General features: G+C 38.7%; 1 protein-coding gene across 4 annotated transcripts in view; it reads right to left on the bottom strand.

Annotated features, from left to right (window-relative positions):
- ROCK2 (Rho associated coiled-coil containing protein kinase 2) overlaps positions 1–21,119 on the bottom strand; it is a 94,597-nt gene that overhangs the window by 32,385 nt on the left and 41,093 nt on the right. For all 4 annotated transcript variants that reach the window (XM_025149412.3, XM_015276087.4, XM_015276086.4 and 1 more), the window contains exons 3-5: positions 13,339–13,439; positions 7,506–7,643; positions 4,608–4,868 (exon numbers count right to left, since the gene is read on the bottom strand). In XM_025149412.3, the coding sequence (XP_025005180.3) occupies positions 4,608–4,868; positions 7,506–7,643; positions 13,339–13,439 (500 nt within the window). The remainder of the gene's footprint in view (positions 1–4,607; positions 4,869–7,505; positions 7,644–13,338; positions 13,440–21,119) is intronic.

Genomic DNA, 21,119 nt, shown 5'->3' on the forward strand with positions numbered 1-21,119 from the left:
AGTTACCTTCGCAAGTTCTCCATGCATTTTTCCATCACCTTTGGCTGAATATTAATACAAAATATTGGTAGGAACGACTGAAATGGAAATTCATACTTAAGGAAATAAAAAGAATCATTTTGCTTTTGGAACTGCATTTACATGTAAAAATTAGACATCCAATTACATTATTCTTTTCACACAGAATATGAACTGCCAGAAACTTTTATTTATGTATTAAAACAATCTTGGAAAGTCATGAACCGGTAGGCCAAAACTAAAGTGATGATTAAATACTGCAGAGACTTAAGCAGTGCTGAAAATCTCTTCATTGTAAATGGTTATTTACTTCTACAATGAAGAAGAAGCTAAAGATGAAGGTGAAACATACAGGAAGTTTAACTTCTCAGTTACAGCAGTTGAACTACTGTTTTCTATATGATGAACCAGTCAAAACACATAGCTCAGTCATCCTGAACTAAAGCAACTCTTTTTAGAGGAGTTAATGCATTCTTTGGACAAAGAAGAGTATGACAGTTTTGTCAGTTGACACCACAGATGACATTAACACTTTAAGACCAGTAAATAAGACAAAGCCCCATGGCTCCAGAAATCTAAACTCAGGAACACTCAAATAAGGCCCCAGCACATGACTAGAACAGTTAGTTGGTAATTCTGCTAGCAACAGCACTCAGTGAGGTAGGACTATGACATCTCAATGCTAGTGATGGGAGAACCTCCGCTAGCCTCCAACAGTAGTCCATGTCTATGCCTTCCTTATCCAAATGCAAAACCACGTCAAGAGAAAGCCTGACACTTCTCTCAGTGAAGCCTGGCTGAAGCCACCCAAATCCCTCTCCAAGTAAGAAACTTCATTAAATAGATGTCAGCAGAACAGTCCTGAAAGATTTCTCTGAAGAACACAGCTTCAGTCATAGGAACTATGCACTTAGACCAGCCTCATCACCTTGACACCTAAGCACTTAATAACATTCCATTTCCCACTCCTCTGTAATTAATACAGCAAAACAAGATCACCTTTTAATATTTCATACATGTTAATGTTTTATGAAGTCTTACGCAAACGAAGCAAAGGCTGTGGCAAAGAAAAGCCAGCCCTACCCAAGTCAGACAGCTCCTACACAGTGACAAGACAGCTTGCCAATTATCTTACAGATGCTGAAGAATTACAGGTAATAACCCTAACTTTTCAGGCAAGATGTGAAAGGACAACACAACGAAACAAAAATATTTCTATAGGCAAAAGGGCTCTGTGTGCTAATGTCTGTTTTCAATGGGCTGTACTTCTCTTAAGCATGTACAGTTGGCTGCACGTTCTCCCCACAGAACTCCCTACCTTCCTCCTCAGGAGCAGATCTAAAAATACATTACTGTCTTACTAGAACATTTCTGACACCCTCATTTACACAATCATACCTTAAAAACAAAACCTTGGGTGTTCCCCTGTGTGTATTTTTAAGTACTGGATATTCTTACTACAATAGTCATACTAGCTTCTGTGATCTGGCATCAAAGCCAAGTAAACAGGGAAGTCCTCTTTTTGTACTACATGACATCTTGGCATACTGTACATTCTCTGAGATGACATCTGCATTCTGCACTTGATCAGCTGAAGGGATCTGAAGGGTCTGTTTTCTCTGGACAAAGTGCCAGCCCTGTCAGCCTCTGATGCCTGAACAGCACACTCAGTACAGCAGTTCCGGTACCTTCTCTCAGTAGTCTCAGGCTACTCTTTTACCTGAGACTTTTCTCATCACCTCAGATGACACACCAAGGTGTATCTTGGAACTCCATCTGATGGAAGTTCCTGCAGACACCTGGGAGTTTTGAACAACTACAAAAGAAAAAGGCTGTCAATGAGACAGTATGTATTCACAGCTTAGGAAAATTTGGCTGTGAGGCTACTGTGTTTCCCAGCATCTTACAGAACTGTAACATTGCTGAAGGCAAAGCAGTTCTGGTTTCATCCTCTGGAAGACCTCAGGTACACTTGAATGACTCACTGTCTTGGAACAAGGCTAAGAACGAGGCTTTAATTCCCTCATTAATATCTTATCAGCAAACAAGAACTGGAGAGCACTGGTGCAGACATGTCAGGATAGCACAGATCAGGTGTTAATGCTACTCTCAGGTTTGAGCACCACGCTTCCACAAATGAACTGAAGCAAGAAGGATTCAGCACAGTTCTGGAGGACCATCAAGAAGAAACAGGCGTCCTGCTGAGCAAAGGATGAGACCAGATGGCCTCCAGAGATCCCTCCAACCTCAACCATTCTGGGACCCTGTGAAATAAACTGAGTTCTAAGAAGAGGAACATGTTTAATCTTTCACCTCAGCTATCTGAGGCAATGATCCCAAGTGGTAAATGGCTCCTCTTTTGGTCCTACTTCTTTACAGCAGATATCCTTTAAGTCTGTGCTTTCCTGCAAGTTCAGTGATGCACAAGCCAGAGTTACGTACAGACCTGACAGCACCAAGCAGTTTCTGCCCCTACAACACTTAGTAGTCAGTCATGCGACTGTCTAGCTTGTTACCTACAGAAAACCTAAAAAATAGAGTCCGGTGAAACCTGCACTGGGATTCTTTTTAATTCCTACTAAACCTCTGAGGCTAGCCCCATCTTTTACTCAATTACAGATACTCACCTTGTTGTGGATTAAAAAAAACAACAAGGAACCATCACAGCCACGTTAAATAAATGGGCCAGTTCCTTTTCTGTTGGAAAACATCACTGAAAGACTAAACAATTCTTTCCACATACTAAGGAGAAATTCTGCTGCAAGAGTCTGGGCTGGCTTGGACAACAACTTAAGAGAACACTCATTTCAATTCCCCAGCAAGTATTAAAAAAGTTTGTCTTCCAAACTGTGCCTCTCACCAAACTGAAGCAGAGTTCTCCTCAGTCTCAAAAGCACGAGGAAGATATGCACAACTGCTAAAAGAACTCCAAGTCAGAAAAAGTAAGTGTTGGGTAAGCATCTATTTTCTAGAAATCATGTTGCCAACATCAATATTATGTTTACACAGCTGGGATGTGTTCATGTTTTGTAAGAAGTAGCATGAGATTTGGAGGCCGTCCAGCGCCTCTCAACTTCTAAAGTTTCCTGTATAAAATATTTTTGCCATTCCACAGAGTCTGAGAAACATTTAGAACTTAAAATTTAGTCAATTAAAAATTAACTTCTTTAGGAGATCACCCATTTGCTGATGATGCCTCATCTAAACTGGACTTCGCTATAGCAAGAGATACGCAAGCAATCTCACGTTTACAACATGATCAACCACATTTTAAAATCCCATTATTTTAGAACAAAACAAAAAAAAAAGCAGTTTAGGTTCACCATTTCTAGGCTCCCTAAGATACCACAAGTACTTCTTCTAGTAGGTTAACATTATGAATTTTTGAAACCTTTTTATTACCTCTTCTGATGAACATAAGGTTCCCTTAAGACTCACAGTCTAATTGGCTGTGTATTCACAACAATAATTTAAAGATTAAATTAAGAGTTCAAATACCACTTTTGACTTCTCTAGTTAAATACTGTCCACTAAAACACAGGCAACTAAATAATGAAAGTGGAGGTAAACAATGTGTATGACCTTAGAATAACAATGACAATATCAGCACAACAGAGTTCTCAATAAATAGCTGCATTTGTTCAACAATAATGTATTGACATTTGATAGAAAAAAACAACAGCATTTCTAGATACAGCTGAATAGATATTAACTTAATGCAAATGCAAATTAAATAGATTGCAGAGATTACACCAAGCACAGCCTAAATAACACAGAAAGAATCTAACACACTGAAGCAAATAAGCTTAAGAAGGATAAACAAAGAAACCTTTCAGAAGCCTGATAAATTATAGTATACAATCATACACAATTTATGAGCATCTGTTATTATTTCACAAGAAGAACATACTGTGTAAACTGCACAATACTGTTTGTCATGGAAGATTTAAAAGTGCAAATTACAAAGACAGCCTCCTGCAGTAATACAAGGCAGTACATCTGTTAAAAACACAGTAGTTATACTTATGCAACCTCATTAGAAAATTGCATTTGGCTGCACATGATAAAATCTAGACAGTTAAAATACGACATTTTGACTAATAGCTAACAGAAATTTTAATCACTAGATCACATACCGCTGCTGCCTTATTGTGACCTCATTTTAATGACCACTAGAGGATGCTATGAGAACAATTAGAAAAAAAAAATTGAGACTGTAACTTGCCTATAAAATATCATTTATAGGAAACTGTCAGCTGATGAACTGTTCCAAGGTTGCTAATATTGAAATTAGGAGTCGTCTAATGGGCTTTTCAGACATTTGGCAAAGAAATGAACTCCAGAAATTCACAAACACGTGCTTTCAAAAATGACAAAAACTAAATTTATTTCCCCCTTTCATGTGCCAGAACAATTTATTACAATGTTATACTATTTAAAGTACTCCTGTATTTAAAAATAGGAGACGAGGAACAGCTTTCCACCCAAGCGGATCATTTGGTAAGTATTCCTTTGGGTATTGTAACTCTAGAGAAAATACTTATTCAGTTTATTCATTATTTATTCACATTATTCAGTTGCATACTTACTTCATCCATTTTCATGCAAGTGCCAAAATCTGCCAGCTTCAGGTGCCCATGTTTATCTAATAGCATATTGTCAGGCTTCACATCTCTGTGTATCAAGCCCATGGAGTGAATTGCATCAAGAGCAAGAACAACTTCGGCTGTATAGAACTTGGCCCATTTCTCAGGCACATCATAATTGCTCATAAGGTTTACAAGATCTCCTCCTGGCATGTATTCCATTACCATATACAAGTATTTGTCATCTTGAAAGGCACAAAAAAGCTGAAAAATGAAAAAATACAATAGGAAAAGGAGCAATTACTTTTCAGAGACAGTTAGGAGAAATAATAAAGTAACTGAGGTTTCATTAAACCTGAACATACATTTTCAGGACTGATGTAAAATAACTTTATTTTTTATATTCAAATAATCTATGTTTCTAATTATGGCATAAACCTGAATTTTACTTGAAACTTCAAAATTCCTTACTTTCATTTTAAAGGAAATGAGTAAGATTTTCTAGTTACATCAGTAGTATGACTATTTAAATTGCTATGTTTCTTGACATAAAAATTATCCCTACAACTGAAAATGCAAGATATTAAATCTGAAAAAGCAGGCACCTTGCAACAATATTAACATAGCTCAATAGTGAACAGTAGTAATAGTCAATCAGTCTATTTATAAATTTCATGTACCATAAATCTATATACAACATCTCCATATATATTTATAAAAACGTATGTTAATACTTTGTCCTGAACTAACATGAATATTGAAATGAGAAAAAAATTAAATATGGTTACACAGTCTGAAGAACTTAACAATGAAATTACACTTTGATAGATACTGCAGTTGCTATGCTTCTTAGAGGCATGACAGTGACAGTAAGTTTAGCTTCTTTAAAATCATAGAATCATAGAATCACAAAGGTTGGAAAAGACCCACGGGATCATCCAGTCCAACCATTCACCCATCACCAATGGCTCTCACTAAACCATGTCCCTCAACACAACGTCCAAACTGTATTTTAGGCTTCGAGTAGAGAAGTTTCAGAGAATTTCACTCAGCAACAGAATATGGGAGAGCATTAAAGACAGGAAAGTTATTACACATATAGGACCTTCGGAGTAAAATTCACTGTTCATAGGTGAAAGAAGACTTGTGTTACAAAAACGTTATTGCATACACATATATATAACATTGTATTTGTTTTCGCAAATGGATAGTATATAAAACATATAGCATAAAAGCCTAAATTAAAATCCAAAATAGTATCTGTATTCCCACACATAGATGTGTTTAATTAACACGGTGATGAATAGCAATCCTATGCCTTTATACAGCACTTTGAGTATCGGTCCCCAGGGATTTTATAAAATCAGCATTATCTAGGGCTCTGCTTTCACCTCTTCTTTCACATGAAAAAGAAGGAGCAGGGAAGCTGTGCCATTTGTCTCAGTTTCTATCTCAGAACAGGACCAATATTTGCATAAAACCAGCTTCAATCTGCCTGGACCAAAGCACTTATACACATCACAGCGATACTCTTCACCACAGAAGGCACAATTGCAACCTTATTTTAATTCATTTGGACAGCCATTTGGACATGGACAGCCTGATCTAGTGCCTGATTTAGTGGGTGGCAACTCTGCCCATGGAAGGGGAATTGAAACTAGATGATCTTTGTGGTCCCTTCCAACCCAAGCCGTTCTGATTCTATGATTCTATCATCTTCTATATACACATACATATTTATATCATGCCAGCTACACTACCCCTTGATAGCTGTCATACATCTATTTTCAACTGCATATTTAGGTGAATTGTAAAAACTACAAATACTTACAGATGTTTGTCAAAAAACTGCAGTAGTAAATTAATCTATTTTGTTAAGTATTTCTACTGAATACAGGTAAGAACACAGAATGTGCTCACAAGAACAGAACACCTAAATAATAAAGTTATAAAACACTGCTTGCATGTATAAGGAATATCATGGAAAAAACATGGAAAGCCTAAAGCCTGTCTTTACTTTCCAAAACTACAGGAGCACAGCAATGTATCAGAGAGGGTTTAAATGTATTAATTATTTAACTAAATAAAGTATTAACATTTTTTCACTAATAATAGATGCAAGCAACGGTGTTTAAGAACAGTTGAGAAAGCCAACTCTTCATCAGCTGGGGGATATTATTTCTGAGCTGAGATGCAGTAACAGATCACTGAACAGAAAATGGTTTCAAGCAAAGCACTGATACAATCTTCTGTCTTGCAGGAGACCAGGAATGTGCACTCCTCTGTCTATAACACTGCAGCTGAAAAGCCACAACTTAAAGCATTCGTAATACTGAATTCTAGTGATCAACTGACCATATCACCAGGAAAGACTGGAAATAAAGCTGACATTTGTTTCTACATTCATATACAGAATTATTCTTAGCCTGGAAGTTATTTTACCTCCCTGTTATTCCAAATAGAATCACAGAATCATTTGATTTGGAAGGAACCCTTAAAGGTCACCCAGTCCAACTCCCCTGCCATGAGCAGGGACATCTACAACTAGATCATGTTTCTCAGAGTCCTGTCCAGCTTGACCTTGAATGTCTCCAGGGTTGGAGCATCCACCATCTCTCTGGGCAATTAGTGCCTGTGCTTCACCACCCTTATGTGGTTACTTCAGAATTCTGTTGTAATTCCATTGTATGATGTATTTGTAGTGATCAAAATGCAAGTTAATCTACCTTCTAACATAACCAAACGCACAAAACTCATTGAAATTGCTGTAAACATACATCTTAAAAAAAAAATTATGGTCTGAATTTAAACCCATTATTTGAGCTTAGTTGTAAATTCAAGTCTAGGAAAGGTTTATGCCTTTATTACTATTATTATTTTACCGTTATGCATCTTCCTTACCTGAACCACCCATGGACTATTGGCAAAGGCCATGATATCTCTTTCTTCCCAGAAAAAGGCTGAATCTGATCTCTTGATCATTTCAAATTTACTAAGCAGCTTCATTGCATAAACCTTCTGTGTCATTTTATGGCGAACCTGGTGGTTGAAAAGAAGCAACAAACTTTAATATGTCTTACAAAAAAAAAAAACAAAAAACAAAAAACAAATAATGTGAACCAACATATCACATTTCTCCTATCTGCAAACTGTGTGCTGGGATGCAATGTCTTCACATCTTCATACATTCAACTTTCTACATATTAAGAACTTGCGATTTTCCAAACCTGAAAAGAAGAACCTGACAGCTGCTCCAAAAAACAGCAGGGTTGGGACAAGGATGCCGAGTGAAGATATGCCACAGCTCAGCCAACTGCTGCAGCTGCTGCTGCAACCCCAGAGGAGGAGTAGAGCGGCCACAGGAAGGACGTGCCACAGGGCCGCGGATGCTTCTGTAGGTAGGTGTTTTACTGAAGGTGAACCAATGTATGACTGCATGTTCTTTGTCATTATGGCTATGACCATAAAAACGAGGGCTGTCTTCAGTTGCCTGCTTACTCAACTTGAAACCAATACAAAAAATCTTCAGAATCAGAAACATACCACCTTCCTATTAGGAGCAGGTCTGCTCTGCATTTTCTGAGTGAATATACTAACTTCAAGTCACTCAACACTAGAAAACCAACACAATAATTATGTTTATAATAGAAAATGTTTTTCTATGCTCCATTCAGAAGTTTCACCACGTAAGAAGAAATAAAACTTAACTCTTTTGGAAAATCTCATCTGAATATGGACATGAAATGGAATCTTGAAACACAGGCAGTAATGTTAACGAAACACTAAATTCATACTACTTACAAAGCAATGACTATTTTAACACTGTTGAGTGTTCCTGGCATAAATCAAGGTGAGGACCACTCATCTATGTGGTGTCTGAGTTAGCAGAAAAAAAGAAATTAACTGCACCTTTAGTTTTTGCATATTTTCTACTTCTGAAAAATCAATTAACATTTTTGACATCAAAATCAAATGGTTAAAACCTTCTGCTGCATTTTCAAACCTAATGTTTAATGAGATAAATCGTATCCTCCAAACTGTTAGTTCAGTACAATGCCCAAGTTTAACTGTGTTACATGCAATAATGTTTATTAGACTCTTTTTTTCCCCGCAAAGATCCAAGCATTTCAATTCATTATATCTGCAGTACAAAGCTTCACAGAAGCACCTATGTGGTCTACCAACATGGGAGCAATAGCCTCCTGCTCCTGGGGAGATGTAAACATTCATGCTGGTGCTTGAGTCAACAGGAGTGATTTGTACAAACAAAAGAGAAACTAAGATTAAAAAAAAATCTGAGAAGGAGTGAAAACACGGATAGAAACAAGATTATCCATCAGGATTATCTACTGTTCCCATCCTACTGTCTCCACATTTGGAGCTTTTTCCTCTCAAGATACACGTTAAGAGTTTAAAATCTGACTCTTAGCACCCTGTATAGTTTAACACTGACCAACATCTTTTTCTGTACAACTAGATCAAAAAGCCTCCAAGCCAACCTCAGAACAGCAGCACACCACCTACATGCCCTAAGCACATTAACGACTTGCTAGTAAAGGTGCCTTGAAAGAAGATTTTGAAAACGACCTCCCTGCCATTTTCTAATCCTGGACAAATTTATTCACAAAGAATTGGTAGTATGCCACAAACTATGCTCTGTATCATAGGGCTTTTGTAATCCTGTTCAAAAAGAGAAGAAACACAAAGACAAGCAACCTCAACAAAAATAGTGTTTAATTGCAAAAGCATTTTTCTGTGAAACTGCACACGTGTCTCTAATGCATTTCAGTAGTTTATGGTTCCTAAACATTGTGCAGTCTTGCCTGGGTGTGGTTAGTAAAGCTGCCTTCATTTACAAGAATAATTATCTCCAATTACTCAGAAAAAAATCTCCAAAATTCAGCACAGCCTGAAGAAAGCACGTGCATAGGAGGAACAAAAGGAACTGGTCGCCTCTGTTCCCCTACCCCTTGTGTACACCTCTCCAAGGAAGTACCGCCAGGTTATTTGTTGGCTGAATTGTTTCCTGAAAACTTCACCATGGGTTTGCTCTGGCTGACTGTGCCCTGGGTGTGCCTGGCAGGTGAACAGACCCACCAGTGATAGGAGTTCTTGTATCACCAGCACAGCCCCTGAAGATGTCGGCCACTGGGTTCTTTCTCCAGCTATATTTGTACATACACATATTGGCTCAAATAGCAGATTATTCATGTATTGAACTGTCATGATGCTTTAGTTTCTTCCAAGTGGTTAAATGAACTGCCAAATTTAAACTGTAGCTCACCAGAGTAACTCTTAAAATAGGTAGGAAAATCCCTTCATGCCATCAGCATAAAGTAACGTGGCCTTGTTTAACTTATGAAAATGCATTAAGAAATTAGAATTTCTTTCTGCTCTGCTTCACCAGGGACAGACAAAACCATATCAATCTAACACTTTCAGGAAACCAGTATGCACAAAAATACATAATTTCTACTGTATTCACATTGGATGATAATCTGTAGGCAGAAAAAAAAAGCAACAACCATCAGATCACATACACAGTATTGACAATGGTACCAAATTTTTTATCACAGAAGAAAATGAAAATCCTAGGATGGAGTTGTGAAATGAACTCTCAGGCTCTGAAATAAGCACAAATATCCTAAATCACTTATTAGAGCCATAAGAAGTTACAGATAAGGTATGAAGTTCACCTCCTGAAAAACTTGCGGGTGGTTGACCACAACTACTTCAATAGCACTACTACATCAGCAGTGGCTGGGGAACAAAACCTCACATATAAAGCATTTCCTGGAAAAAAACCAAAGCAGCACCTGGCTACGTGTGCTATGACAGTCACTGGTTTCCAACACCAAGAAATCCCACTGTATACACACTGTCACCCAGCCCACCCTTTATTACCCAAAGAGAAGGCGCTGGCTAGCTTTCATTGCCAGCATACAAGCATGTCAGTCTGCTGTCGCTGCAGCGTTACAGAGCTGTGTAACAAGACCTGAGCAAAGGAAACGATAAGAAGTTTCAGTTTCAAACCGAGCACATTTTTCCTAAAGTAAAAGCAGAAGAGGCACTCGGGATGTGCTTTCATTAATTACTGTTTCTGCATAAACCAGAAGCATCGTATATAGCACCATAATTCAATTTTTATGTCTGCTCCAGACACCAAGCCCTTTTATTCATGCCACTACGTAAGAGAAGCGGTCTGGCTGCAGACAGGAAATTCTTAGCAAAGGGGAAGGCAAGCACAGAATTTAATGCTTCTGAGTTTTCAGAAATGCCATACTGGAGCTAAAAACCAGGGGGGAAAAAACCAAGGAGGAGGTCATAGCTGAGTATTCTACACTGTATGTTAGCGTGCCCATTCTTATGTCTTGTTGTGCTTAAATATTACAAATACTTAATAAACAACTGTGCTACATAAACTTATCCACAATGGCACATGCTGATAACATGATATTCATGAATTTTACTCACGTAGTCAAACATGTTTTATTTATGGTTCTTTCTGTGTTTAGCCCTCAGTGAAGCAGATTTCTATTCTGATCACAGAATGTGTTGAAAAAATATTTTGATTACTGCGAATCTATCATCTGCAACTGTGGTGTTAACATTACAAATGGAGTAGAAATAGATATAGCTTCACTCAATAGCTTAAACTTGTATCATACCTTGTGAGGCAAAAAATCTAGGTATGTATGCTCTCATCACCAGCTAATATTAGTTCAGATCAACAGTGGTATTTATTAACCCATTGGTTTTTAGCTGTAAGACATTACCGTATCATTGTTTCTACTTATACTTGTTACGTTCCAGGAAGAGAATGCTCTCTCAAGCTGGCATAAAGTACAGAAGAGCTCTATATGAACAGAAATTTTGGTCCAGTGTTAATACATTTTTAGCTTTTTTATCCTGGGGGCCAACTTAAAGAGAACAGAATTAAAAGCAAATCACTCTGGCCGAGTTACTGTGGATTTCAACATTCCATTATAATGATTAACCAAACGAGAACCAAAGTTTGTCTTCAGAGGCTGCAGGACTCACTGCTGTGAACAATCGCCTCTGCTTTAGGACTTTACAAAGGTATGCACGACACAGTGCATTAATAGAGAAAAAAAAATACAGTTTTCATTCCAAACCACAACGAATTAAGAATTTCTATTTCAAATTAAATGTTATCAAGCAAACTAAAAAAACCTATTCAATAATTTGCAATAAAAAAATCACAAATCACAAATTGCTCACAAGTATAATATAAGGAAACCAAAAAGAAAAAGCTAACTTCTGCTATTGGTATTCTCCATTTCTCGTTTCCCTCCCTCCCCAGTAGATGGAAGAGGAACTCCAGTCCTCATAACATGATTTTTTTCTGATTTCTGCTCAAGCACACAGTAAAGGAACATCTCAGAAGCATCTCTAGTAGATGCTCTCTTTAATAGATGCTCCACGTGGAAAAATATAATGAAAAGAAGTCTAATAAAGTAGTTTAAATGAAACATTTGATAACCACTGTAAAGACAGAGAGGCCTAAGAGCAGACTGCTTTGTTACAAAGCTCCCTGCAGCCACTTTTTTCTCAAGTACACAGGGTTCTGCTGACAGTTTTGTTTTTCTTTTTAATCTCTTGCCAGCAAAGATATAAAAGCAATACACCCATTAATTCTTTAAAGTCTTGATTGAAAACATCATCTCTGGAAATATCCCTCTTTATCTCCCATGAATTCTTCTGGATAGAAACAAAGTGCAGCTGACCCAGGAAGAAATAGGGAAGAGGGAGATGCATTCCCATGTTACCACACTTGGATGAAGATGTCTTAAAAACCAAAATACATTTATAAAACCTCTGATTCAATTTTGTTAACTGCCACATATGAACCAAATCTAAACTTGTATTTATCCATGAGGCACAGAAATAGTGTTAGGTTAACCACCGCCTTCCCTTGCTCCAATTTTCATTTTACCTTGAAAAACACATTAGACAGCCAGGAAGAGTAAGCAAAGAAAAGTTTTACCTTTTTACATTGTAGTAAATGACAACCAGCGATCCACTACTTAACTCATACACTAAGACTCTTGTAACTATTTTGAGACAAAAGTATTGCCTTACTGGTAAAGAACGATCAAAACGACATCTGTTTAAGGTAGTAACTTTTATCAAGTCACTGCTGCAAAGTACACAAGAAATTAATAATAACTAAAAAAAATTCTTAAAAGCCTGCTTTTTTCTTCCCCCCAGTTCCATCCGATTTCACCAATGCTAGTACTGAATATACAAATAATTTTTTAAGTGGGTAATAAATTTATTGCAGTGATACATGGTGCACTCATACATGCTCTTTGGATACAACAACCTGCAAGATTCCTCAACAAAACTCCAGAACACTGCTCTCTAAAAAGGCTGTGCATTCCAAGGTGGTATGATTTTCCTTGCTTCCTAGCACAAAGCTAGCACTCAGCAGTCAAATGTCAGTGCCATGTCAAAAAGCTTGCTGTGAACTATCTGTTCCATTTTGCTGAAAGTATGGTAAACTATTTTCCAAGTCCCTTCCATCCAATATATCGTGTTTTAAACTTACAGGTACTGCTTATACGCATAGAAATGACCTCAGGATGCAACAAAAATGTTGTCAACTTTAACATTCTCTGTAAGAGAATACATTTTTAGATCTACAGCATACAAGAGTGAAAAAGCATTTTACTACAGCCATAAGTCTGTTAATAAATCATCACTTTCTTACCAGCTGCACTTCTCCAAAAGCCCCTCTTCCGATCACCTTAACAACATCATAGTCTTCAGCTTTCATTTGTAAAGCTCGTATTTTTTCCACAATCTTCTCATCTAAAGCAAAAGAAATAAAAGGTGTGATAATGCATGTATTAACAAAATACACTCATTTTCTGTAATATTTGACATCTAGAGTAAAAAAAAAAGGCATTTTTATCTACATGTTTATAGCCTGCTTGGCAACCTTTGAAATCTACAGTTGCCTTTAAAAAAGTTCCTTTCAATATCATTTGGCAAACAATAAACTGTAACAATTGAAATTTCTTTCAGATTTTGCCAGTTCTCACTCTACACCTCTTATTACGAGGAACAGCTTCCAGAAAGATCCTGGTAATGACAAGAACCAGAGATACTGTGAATTTTCAGATATTCCATCGTTGACATTCACTGTGCTGCCATGATCAATTGACACTTCATCAACAATGCAGGAGAGTGAAGTGTTAGCTGCACGCAGAAGCGCTGCAGGTGCAACCCACTCCTGCACAGCTGGAGGGCTCAACAACAGTCAAATCACAAGGAATGCAACTCAAGAACCTTCATGTTCAACTTCACGCTACATCACACAATGATTTTAGATCAATTAAGTGGGACAGGGGAGGTTTAGGTTGGATATCAGGAAGTTGTTTTTCACACAGAGGGTGGTGACACACTGGAACAGGTTGCCCAAGGAGGGTGGCAGCTAGAGGAATCTGCGAAGAAAGCCAATGAAATTCTGACTCCTGACAAATTCCAAGAAAATGCAAGGTCCAAAATTCTGTAAATGCAGCATGCTAGTGAATGCATTCCTGGCTAGACACATTTAAAAAAAAATCCATTCTTATTGCAAGGACAAACAATAATGGAAGCAATGAATGGAATCCACAATACTGGAGGTAATCTGTCTTGGTGTACCAAGTCTTGACACTCCCCCCATGCATATTTATAGGAAGACCATAAGGGAAAGAAGGTTGGCTTGATCAAGATCTCTATCAGCAGAAAACATTAAACTGTATGAAGAGCTGCGGATGCTTACATTCAGAGAGGAGCAGATGCATATATCGTGAGATTCCTGTTAAGGGTCAATGACTATGGAATTTGATCCTAAGAAAGGAATTAAAAGGGACTTCAGACTTAATGGGGTAAAAAGGCATGAGAGAGACAATTAATTCTGTATGACTTTAAGATGACATTGTCAGTGGGAAGTTAATGATAATGAATATCTAGTAAATAGCTTAACCATTTCTACATACTCTTGAAGGGCATTCTGGCAGGATACAAGTAATCCAGGAGACTCCTGACCATCAAGAAGATTGATTTTAATCCAAGCAAGCAACTAATCCAGTTGGGGAGACACTCAAATATATTGCTCACAAACAATGAAGAATTGGTGAGAGATGACAAAAATCAGGGTCAGCCTTGGCTGAAGCAAGTGTGAGTTGGTGGAATTTAAGATCCTGAGAAAACTGAGGGCAAGTAGCAGACCCTAGACTTCAGGAGAACAGACTTCAGTTTGTTCAGGGGGTTTACAGGCAGGATCCTGTGGGAAGTTGCTGTGGAGGGTAGAAGAGTGGGTTGATCTTTGAAGATGATGTGTTCAGAGCATAAGAACAGTCTGTTCTAGTTAGCTAGAAATCAAGCAGGCATGGCAGAGAGCCAGAGTGGCTGAATGGGTAACCCCTGCCTCAACTCAAGCACAAAAAGCAAAGGTTTGAAATGCACAAACAGGACTAGGCTACCCAGTATCCAGCAGGAATGTCCCAGACATGCAAGGCCAGAACTGGGAAAGAAAAGATGGAGTTGAAACTAACCAGAGTTATGAAAGGGAATGAGCTTTTATACAGTAATAAAACAGAGAATGAGGCAAACATGGGCCCATCACTCTCAACAGCACAGTGGATTTAATGGTAAAGGTTACAGAGATCAAGGTAATCATGTCTTTTTTGCTTCTGACTTTATTGACAGGGCTCATAGGCCACCCAGCTCCCTGAAGCAGAATGTGGGACAACAAAGCTAGGAGCAAACTCAACACATCCTGGGCCACGGGACAAGACAAGATACTGAAGTACTGAAGGAGCCAATCAACACAGTTAGTCAGCTGCTCACCTCCTCTGAAAGGTCACTGTAACTGGGGATGACTCCTGATGACTGGGTAAAGGTCAAGCATCATGTCTGTCTTGAAATTGGAGCAACAAGGACAATCCAGAAAACTACAGGCTGGAACCACAGTCTAACCTCATTCCCCCAAGAGAATGGAGCAAATCTATAAGTCACTTTCAAGAACACGACGGATAAGAAAGAACAGGAATGGCCAAGATGAATCTACTAAGAATTAAACCATATTTGATCAGTATGATTGCTTTCCATGATAAGAAGGAAGAGCAGTACATATTTCCTTTTCTTGACTCTGGCATGGCTTTCAATACAGCATCTCAATGAACCTTTGTAGCCAAACCGGGGTGATATGGGAATGCATGGAGGAATTACAAGATGGGTGGAAATTCAAACTGGTCGCCACTTACAAATGGCACAACTTCAGGACTGATATCAATCACTGTGTTTTTACTAATGGCTCAGAAGATATTATCAGTTTTCTCTTTGCACATTCACTGATAAGATGGTAGGGAGCACTTGAAATATGGGAGGGCAGGGCTGCTCTTAAGAGGGAACTGGAAAGGCTGAAATCACACAAAGATCAACAAAGCCAAATTCAGGGCCTTGCATCTGGGATAGAACACCATCCAGTAGTACGTGCTCAAAGCCACCAACCAGAAAATACCTTAAGAAAGAGGACTGAGAGCTCTAATGGACAACAAGATGAACACATAAACAAGCATTAAACCTTTACAATGACTGAATCCCAGGCTGCTTTGGTAAACACATAGCCAGCAGGTCAAGGGATGTGATTCTTCACTTGTTTATTACTTATGAGACCACATCTGGAATGTTATATCTAGTTTTGGGCTCCTCAGTGCAATAAAAATCCTAAAATATTCCTTGGCTGATGGAAGGCCACCAAGATGCCTGGAAGGTGGGACCACACAATGTACTCTGAGATGATGACAGAGTAAGGAATGAATCCCCAGAAAGAGAGTGGTCACCATGGGTGCAGACTGTCCAGTGGAGCCACAGGAACTCCGTCCTTGGAAATTTTAAAACTTCAACTGCACAAGGCCCTGAATAACCTGATTTAACACCTGAAGTGCCTTTGAGAAAAGAGTTGGACCAGTTGACCTCGAGAGGTCCTTCCCAATCTAAACCACTCTAAGACCCCAGGATTCTACCAGCTTTCACTGCTGCCAGTATTGTGGAACATGTATCAGCACCTAAAAATTTCTTCTTCTGGGGAAAAGAGTAGGTCTAGGGGGGTAGAGAAGATAAACAATAACATTAAAAAACTTCAGTATAATCAGGAAGAGAATCTGTCTGTAGAGCTGTAAGGATAAGGGCCATTAAAAATCTTAGAATTTGAGAAATCTGCTATATTTCGTGTACCAATTAAGACTGTGAAGAAATCCAGACTGCGAACAGGAAAAGAAGTTGAGAGAATGTTTTCTATAGCAGACCATGAAAGCTTAGACAGGAAGTATAGGTCAGCAACAGTGGTTCTCTCATGCCAAGTTTATTATTTTGTTCATAATGTGAACAATTTTTGCCATTTATGAAGAAAAGACTGTGCTTAGAAGCTTACTTAAATACAAATCAGAAGCTTTGGCACACAATAAGGAGGATCAATGCAGATTTACAGGAAGGAGCAGTAGAGGAGTATTAGCATATTTCGAGTGAAAGAGAATGTGCTGTTCTCTGATATCTTTGAACACGGAACATTGCATCTCATGAGGGGAAGAAATCACATGAATTTATTTTCAGATGTTTCAAATGTTTTGAGATGTGTGAAATGAAATGGCACAGATTTAAATACATAAGGGTAGGGTGCAGTCCTACATAGCTCCATTACTGGTCAGAAACTCAGAGGAAATTGCACTCAAAATATAACACAAACATTATGAACAATTCTAATACAGTCCCAGAGAAACTCCAGAAGCATCAGACATTGTACCTAAGCATGTATTATGTATATTAAATATACATCATCTATAAGCATATATAGTGTATATATATGTAAACAAATGAGATGCCAACAAGGAATTACTACTTTTATCATTGCTGTGAACTGTCAAAGACAGACTAATGCTACTTAGTCCACTAAGATTTAATGATCTTAAAAAAATAAAAAAAACATTAATAACAAAAATCTACAGACACAGACGTTGTAGGGTTGTTACATAGGTGGACTTTCTATTTTCTCATAAAGTTTAACAGATAGAGAACAAATAAAGGATGGAACTAACTAACCTGAAGCAAAAAACAGGCTGCAAGAAGACAAATTCGGAGAAATCCTGAAGCAATGTCATATTTGCAGCACGCTGAATCATGATTTTGCTCATGTATCACATAACATGATCTAAGTCAAGGTATGGGACACTTTTCCAATAGCATACTTTTGCTATTAGGTTGAATTTTCAGGTTACATGAATCTCAGTTTGAGCACACAGATACCAGAGAGTATATCTTACAGTGTCAAGAATTTGCAACCACAGAAACCCAGCAGAAGAAAAATACCAAGTTAAAATGGAGACGCTGAGATGGACTGACTGCCTAGCCTCAGAATATAACTGAATCGTATAAAGTCTTGTGACATCTAAGATAAAATTCCTAAAATACGAAAATATCACCACCTACGATTCAGGTTTCTTTTTAAACACAGGAAGGACCAAGGAGTGTTAGATAGCAAAAGTGTTTAAAGACAGCTTTTGATTTACTACTTTAAAATGGCACTATAACCTTTAAACAAATGAAGCTTCACTTTCTGAAAGGGCAGAGTGCCTGTTTCAGTCACTGACAGCTGGCAGCAAGAATGCAGCTGAAGGTTACTAGTGAAAGTGGAATAAATACGTAACTAAACTGGGGGTGGCAGGGTAAGCTTTCCCTACCTTAAAAAACAAGTATTGTATCCAGCTATAACACGTATCAGGGAGTTCTTGGGTATGTATATAGGAGAAAGAGGAGTAAGAATGCAATGGAGTGAAATTTGACTATGTCTGATCTGTAAGAATAAATCAGTGAGTGCTATGGAGTATATAAAGTCAGAAGTTGCTGCCCTGGGCAAAAGTCTGTCTGGAAGTTAAACTGAAGCACAGCCAGGAAATGCTTCAATCTCACATCCTCCCAGAGACAACCAAAAAGCACAACAGAAGAACTGAGGTAGCTATGCATTAAGAAAAGGTGTGTGAGGAAGGCAAGGTGGTGATGGCAACACTATAAATTAGGACTCATGGCTTCAGACAGGCAAATATCTCCTCCTCCAGAGAAAAGAAAGGGAGACACAAGATTTCATCTTCCAAAGACAAAACAAGCATGATATATAGAAAGGGAAAGCAGCAGTCCTCTGCCTTGCAGAGGAGACACCCCCAAACTAATGAAACCTTGATAATAGAACTTGATAACAGAAGAGGGTAGATTTAGATTAGACATAAGGAAGAAATTTTTTTTATAATGAGGGTGGTGACACCAAAATAGGTCCAGAGAACTTGTGGATGCCCCCATCAGTGGTAGCGTTCAAAATCAGGGTGGACATGGCACATTAGTGGAAGCTGCCCCTGACCTATGGCAGGAAGGTGGATTAGATGATCTTTAAAGGTCCCACTCTATGATTCCATACAACTTGTTCACATAGCCAACGTATTACCTCAAATTTTGTGGATCTAATTCATACTCTGCTTGGGAAAATATGATTATTTGATACCTCTCCCATCACTATGCTTAACAGAATGAGAGCATTAAAAATGAAATTGAAGTCAAACCTGCTCTGATGACTGCAATGATCAGTCAAGGGTTGGCCTTAAAGAAGTCAAAAGAAAATAAATGGGGAAGTTAGCTCATTAACTCAAAGTAAGATCTAAATTTCTAAGATTTCTTTTGCTATGGAACATTCCACCTGTGTCACTGACAGGAAGTATGGAACACAGAAAATTACAATCATCAAAGGCAGTAATACCATGATGTGTTTTTGTTGGTAACCGTGTAGTACTCTCAAGTGACATTACAAGGGAAGGAACTATAAATGTTAATTTTGCAAGAAGTTTATCTTAATGAATACTACTAAGTAACCAGTGTTTGCTTGGAGAGGAAAATGGTAACAGTAACTTCCAAGGAAGTCTCTTCAGGTCACTCGTGCAGGAGCTAAACACATGTCTGTAGCAGATGTTCCTTCTATTGTAAAGATGATTATTGCCATTACAGCTTGCAAGTTCACAATTCTCCCAAATATCAGCAAGTCACTGAGATGATGGAGGTTTTCAACTTTTGAGCAATGCTGGATAATGCATAGGAATAGAATCATAAAATTGCTCAGGTTGGAAAAGACCTCAAAGATCATCGAGTCCAACCACAGCTCAACCATACTACCCTAACTAACAACCCTCTGCTAAATCATGTCCCTGAGCACCACATCCAAACGGTTTTTAAACACATCCAGGGATGGTGACTCAACCACCTCCCTGGGGACCCTATTCCAGTGCTTAACAACCCTTTCTGTAAAGAATTGTTTCCTGATATCCAACCTAAACGTACCCTAGCACAACTTGAGGCCATTTCCCCTCGTCCTATCACCTGTCACCAGTGAGAAGAGACCAACCCCACTCTTGATGTAAGCACCTTTCAGATACTGGAAGAGGGCAATAAGGTCTCCCCCCATCAGCCTCCTTTTCCCCAGACTAAACAGCCCCAGTTCCTTCAGTCTCTCCTCATAGGGCATATTCTCCAAGCCCTTCACAAGCCTTGTTGCCCTTCTTTGAACCTGCTCCAGCACCTCCATGTCCTTTCCGTACTGAGGTGCCCAAAACTGAACACAGTTCTCAAGGTGAGGCCTCACCAATGCTGAGTACAGGGGCAGGATTACTTCCTGCTCACTGCACCATTCCTGATACAAGTCGGGATGCCATTGGCCTTCTTGGCCACCTGGGCACACTGCTGGCTCATATTCAGCCGACTGTCCACCAAGGTCCCCTTTCCATCAGGCAGCTTTCCAGCCACTTTTCCCCAAGTCTGTAGGGTTGCCTGGGGTTGTTGTGACCAAAATGCAGGACCCGACACTTGGCCCTATTGAAACTCATACAGTTAACCTTGGCCCATCAATCCAGCCTATCCAGGTCCCTCTGTAGTGCTTTTCTCCCCTCAGGCAGATCAACGCTCTTTCCCAACTTGGTGTCACCTGCAAACTTACTGAGGGTGAACTCAATCCCCTCATCAAAATCTTTCATGAAGATGTTAAAGTAATAAGGAAATCAGTGATCTGTTTACGTAGCCAAGGCTTCTGGACTGTATCAGGCCTGTTGATGGAGTCATTCCCTGTGTAGCTTGGTCTCCCGTGAAAACAGTTCTTCATTCACTTCTATTCTTGACAGTAGATTATCAACAACTAAATATTTGTTGGCAGTGCTTAAAACAGCTGCTTAATTACTTAATTACTTTTTATCCTCTCAAAAGTTAAAGCAGCTGATGGGCTATGTAGTACCTGCGTGGGAGACAACCTGAAAAAGGTATGAGCCACTAAGACATGATTCAACACTTCACACATCTAAGATGGCAGAAGGGACTTGGAGGAATTTATTCAATCTCTTGGCACAGAGCAGATGACAGAAAAGGAAAAGAAAAGATCATGAAAGATTTACTATACCAACACTGTGCTGGAAAACT

Source organism: Gallus gallus, chromosome 3 (genome assembly GCF_016699485.2).
Source record: "Gallus gallus isolate bGalGal1 chromosome 3, bGalGal1.mat.broiler.GRCg7b, whole genome shotgun sequence".
Classification (NCBI taxonomy): Eukaryota; Metazoa; Chordata; class Aves; order Galliformes; family Phasianidae; genus Gallus; species Gallus gallus.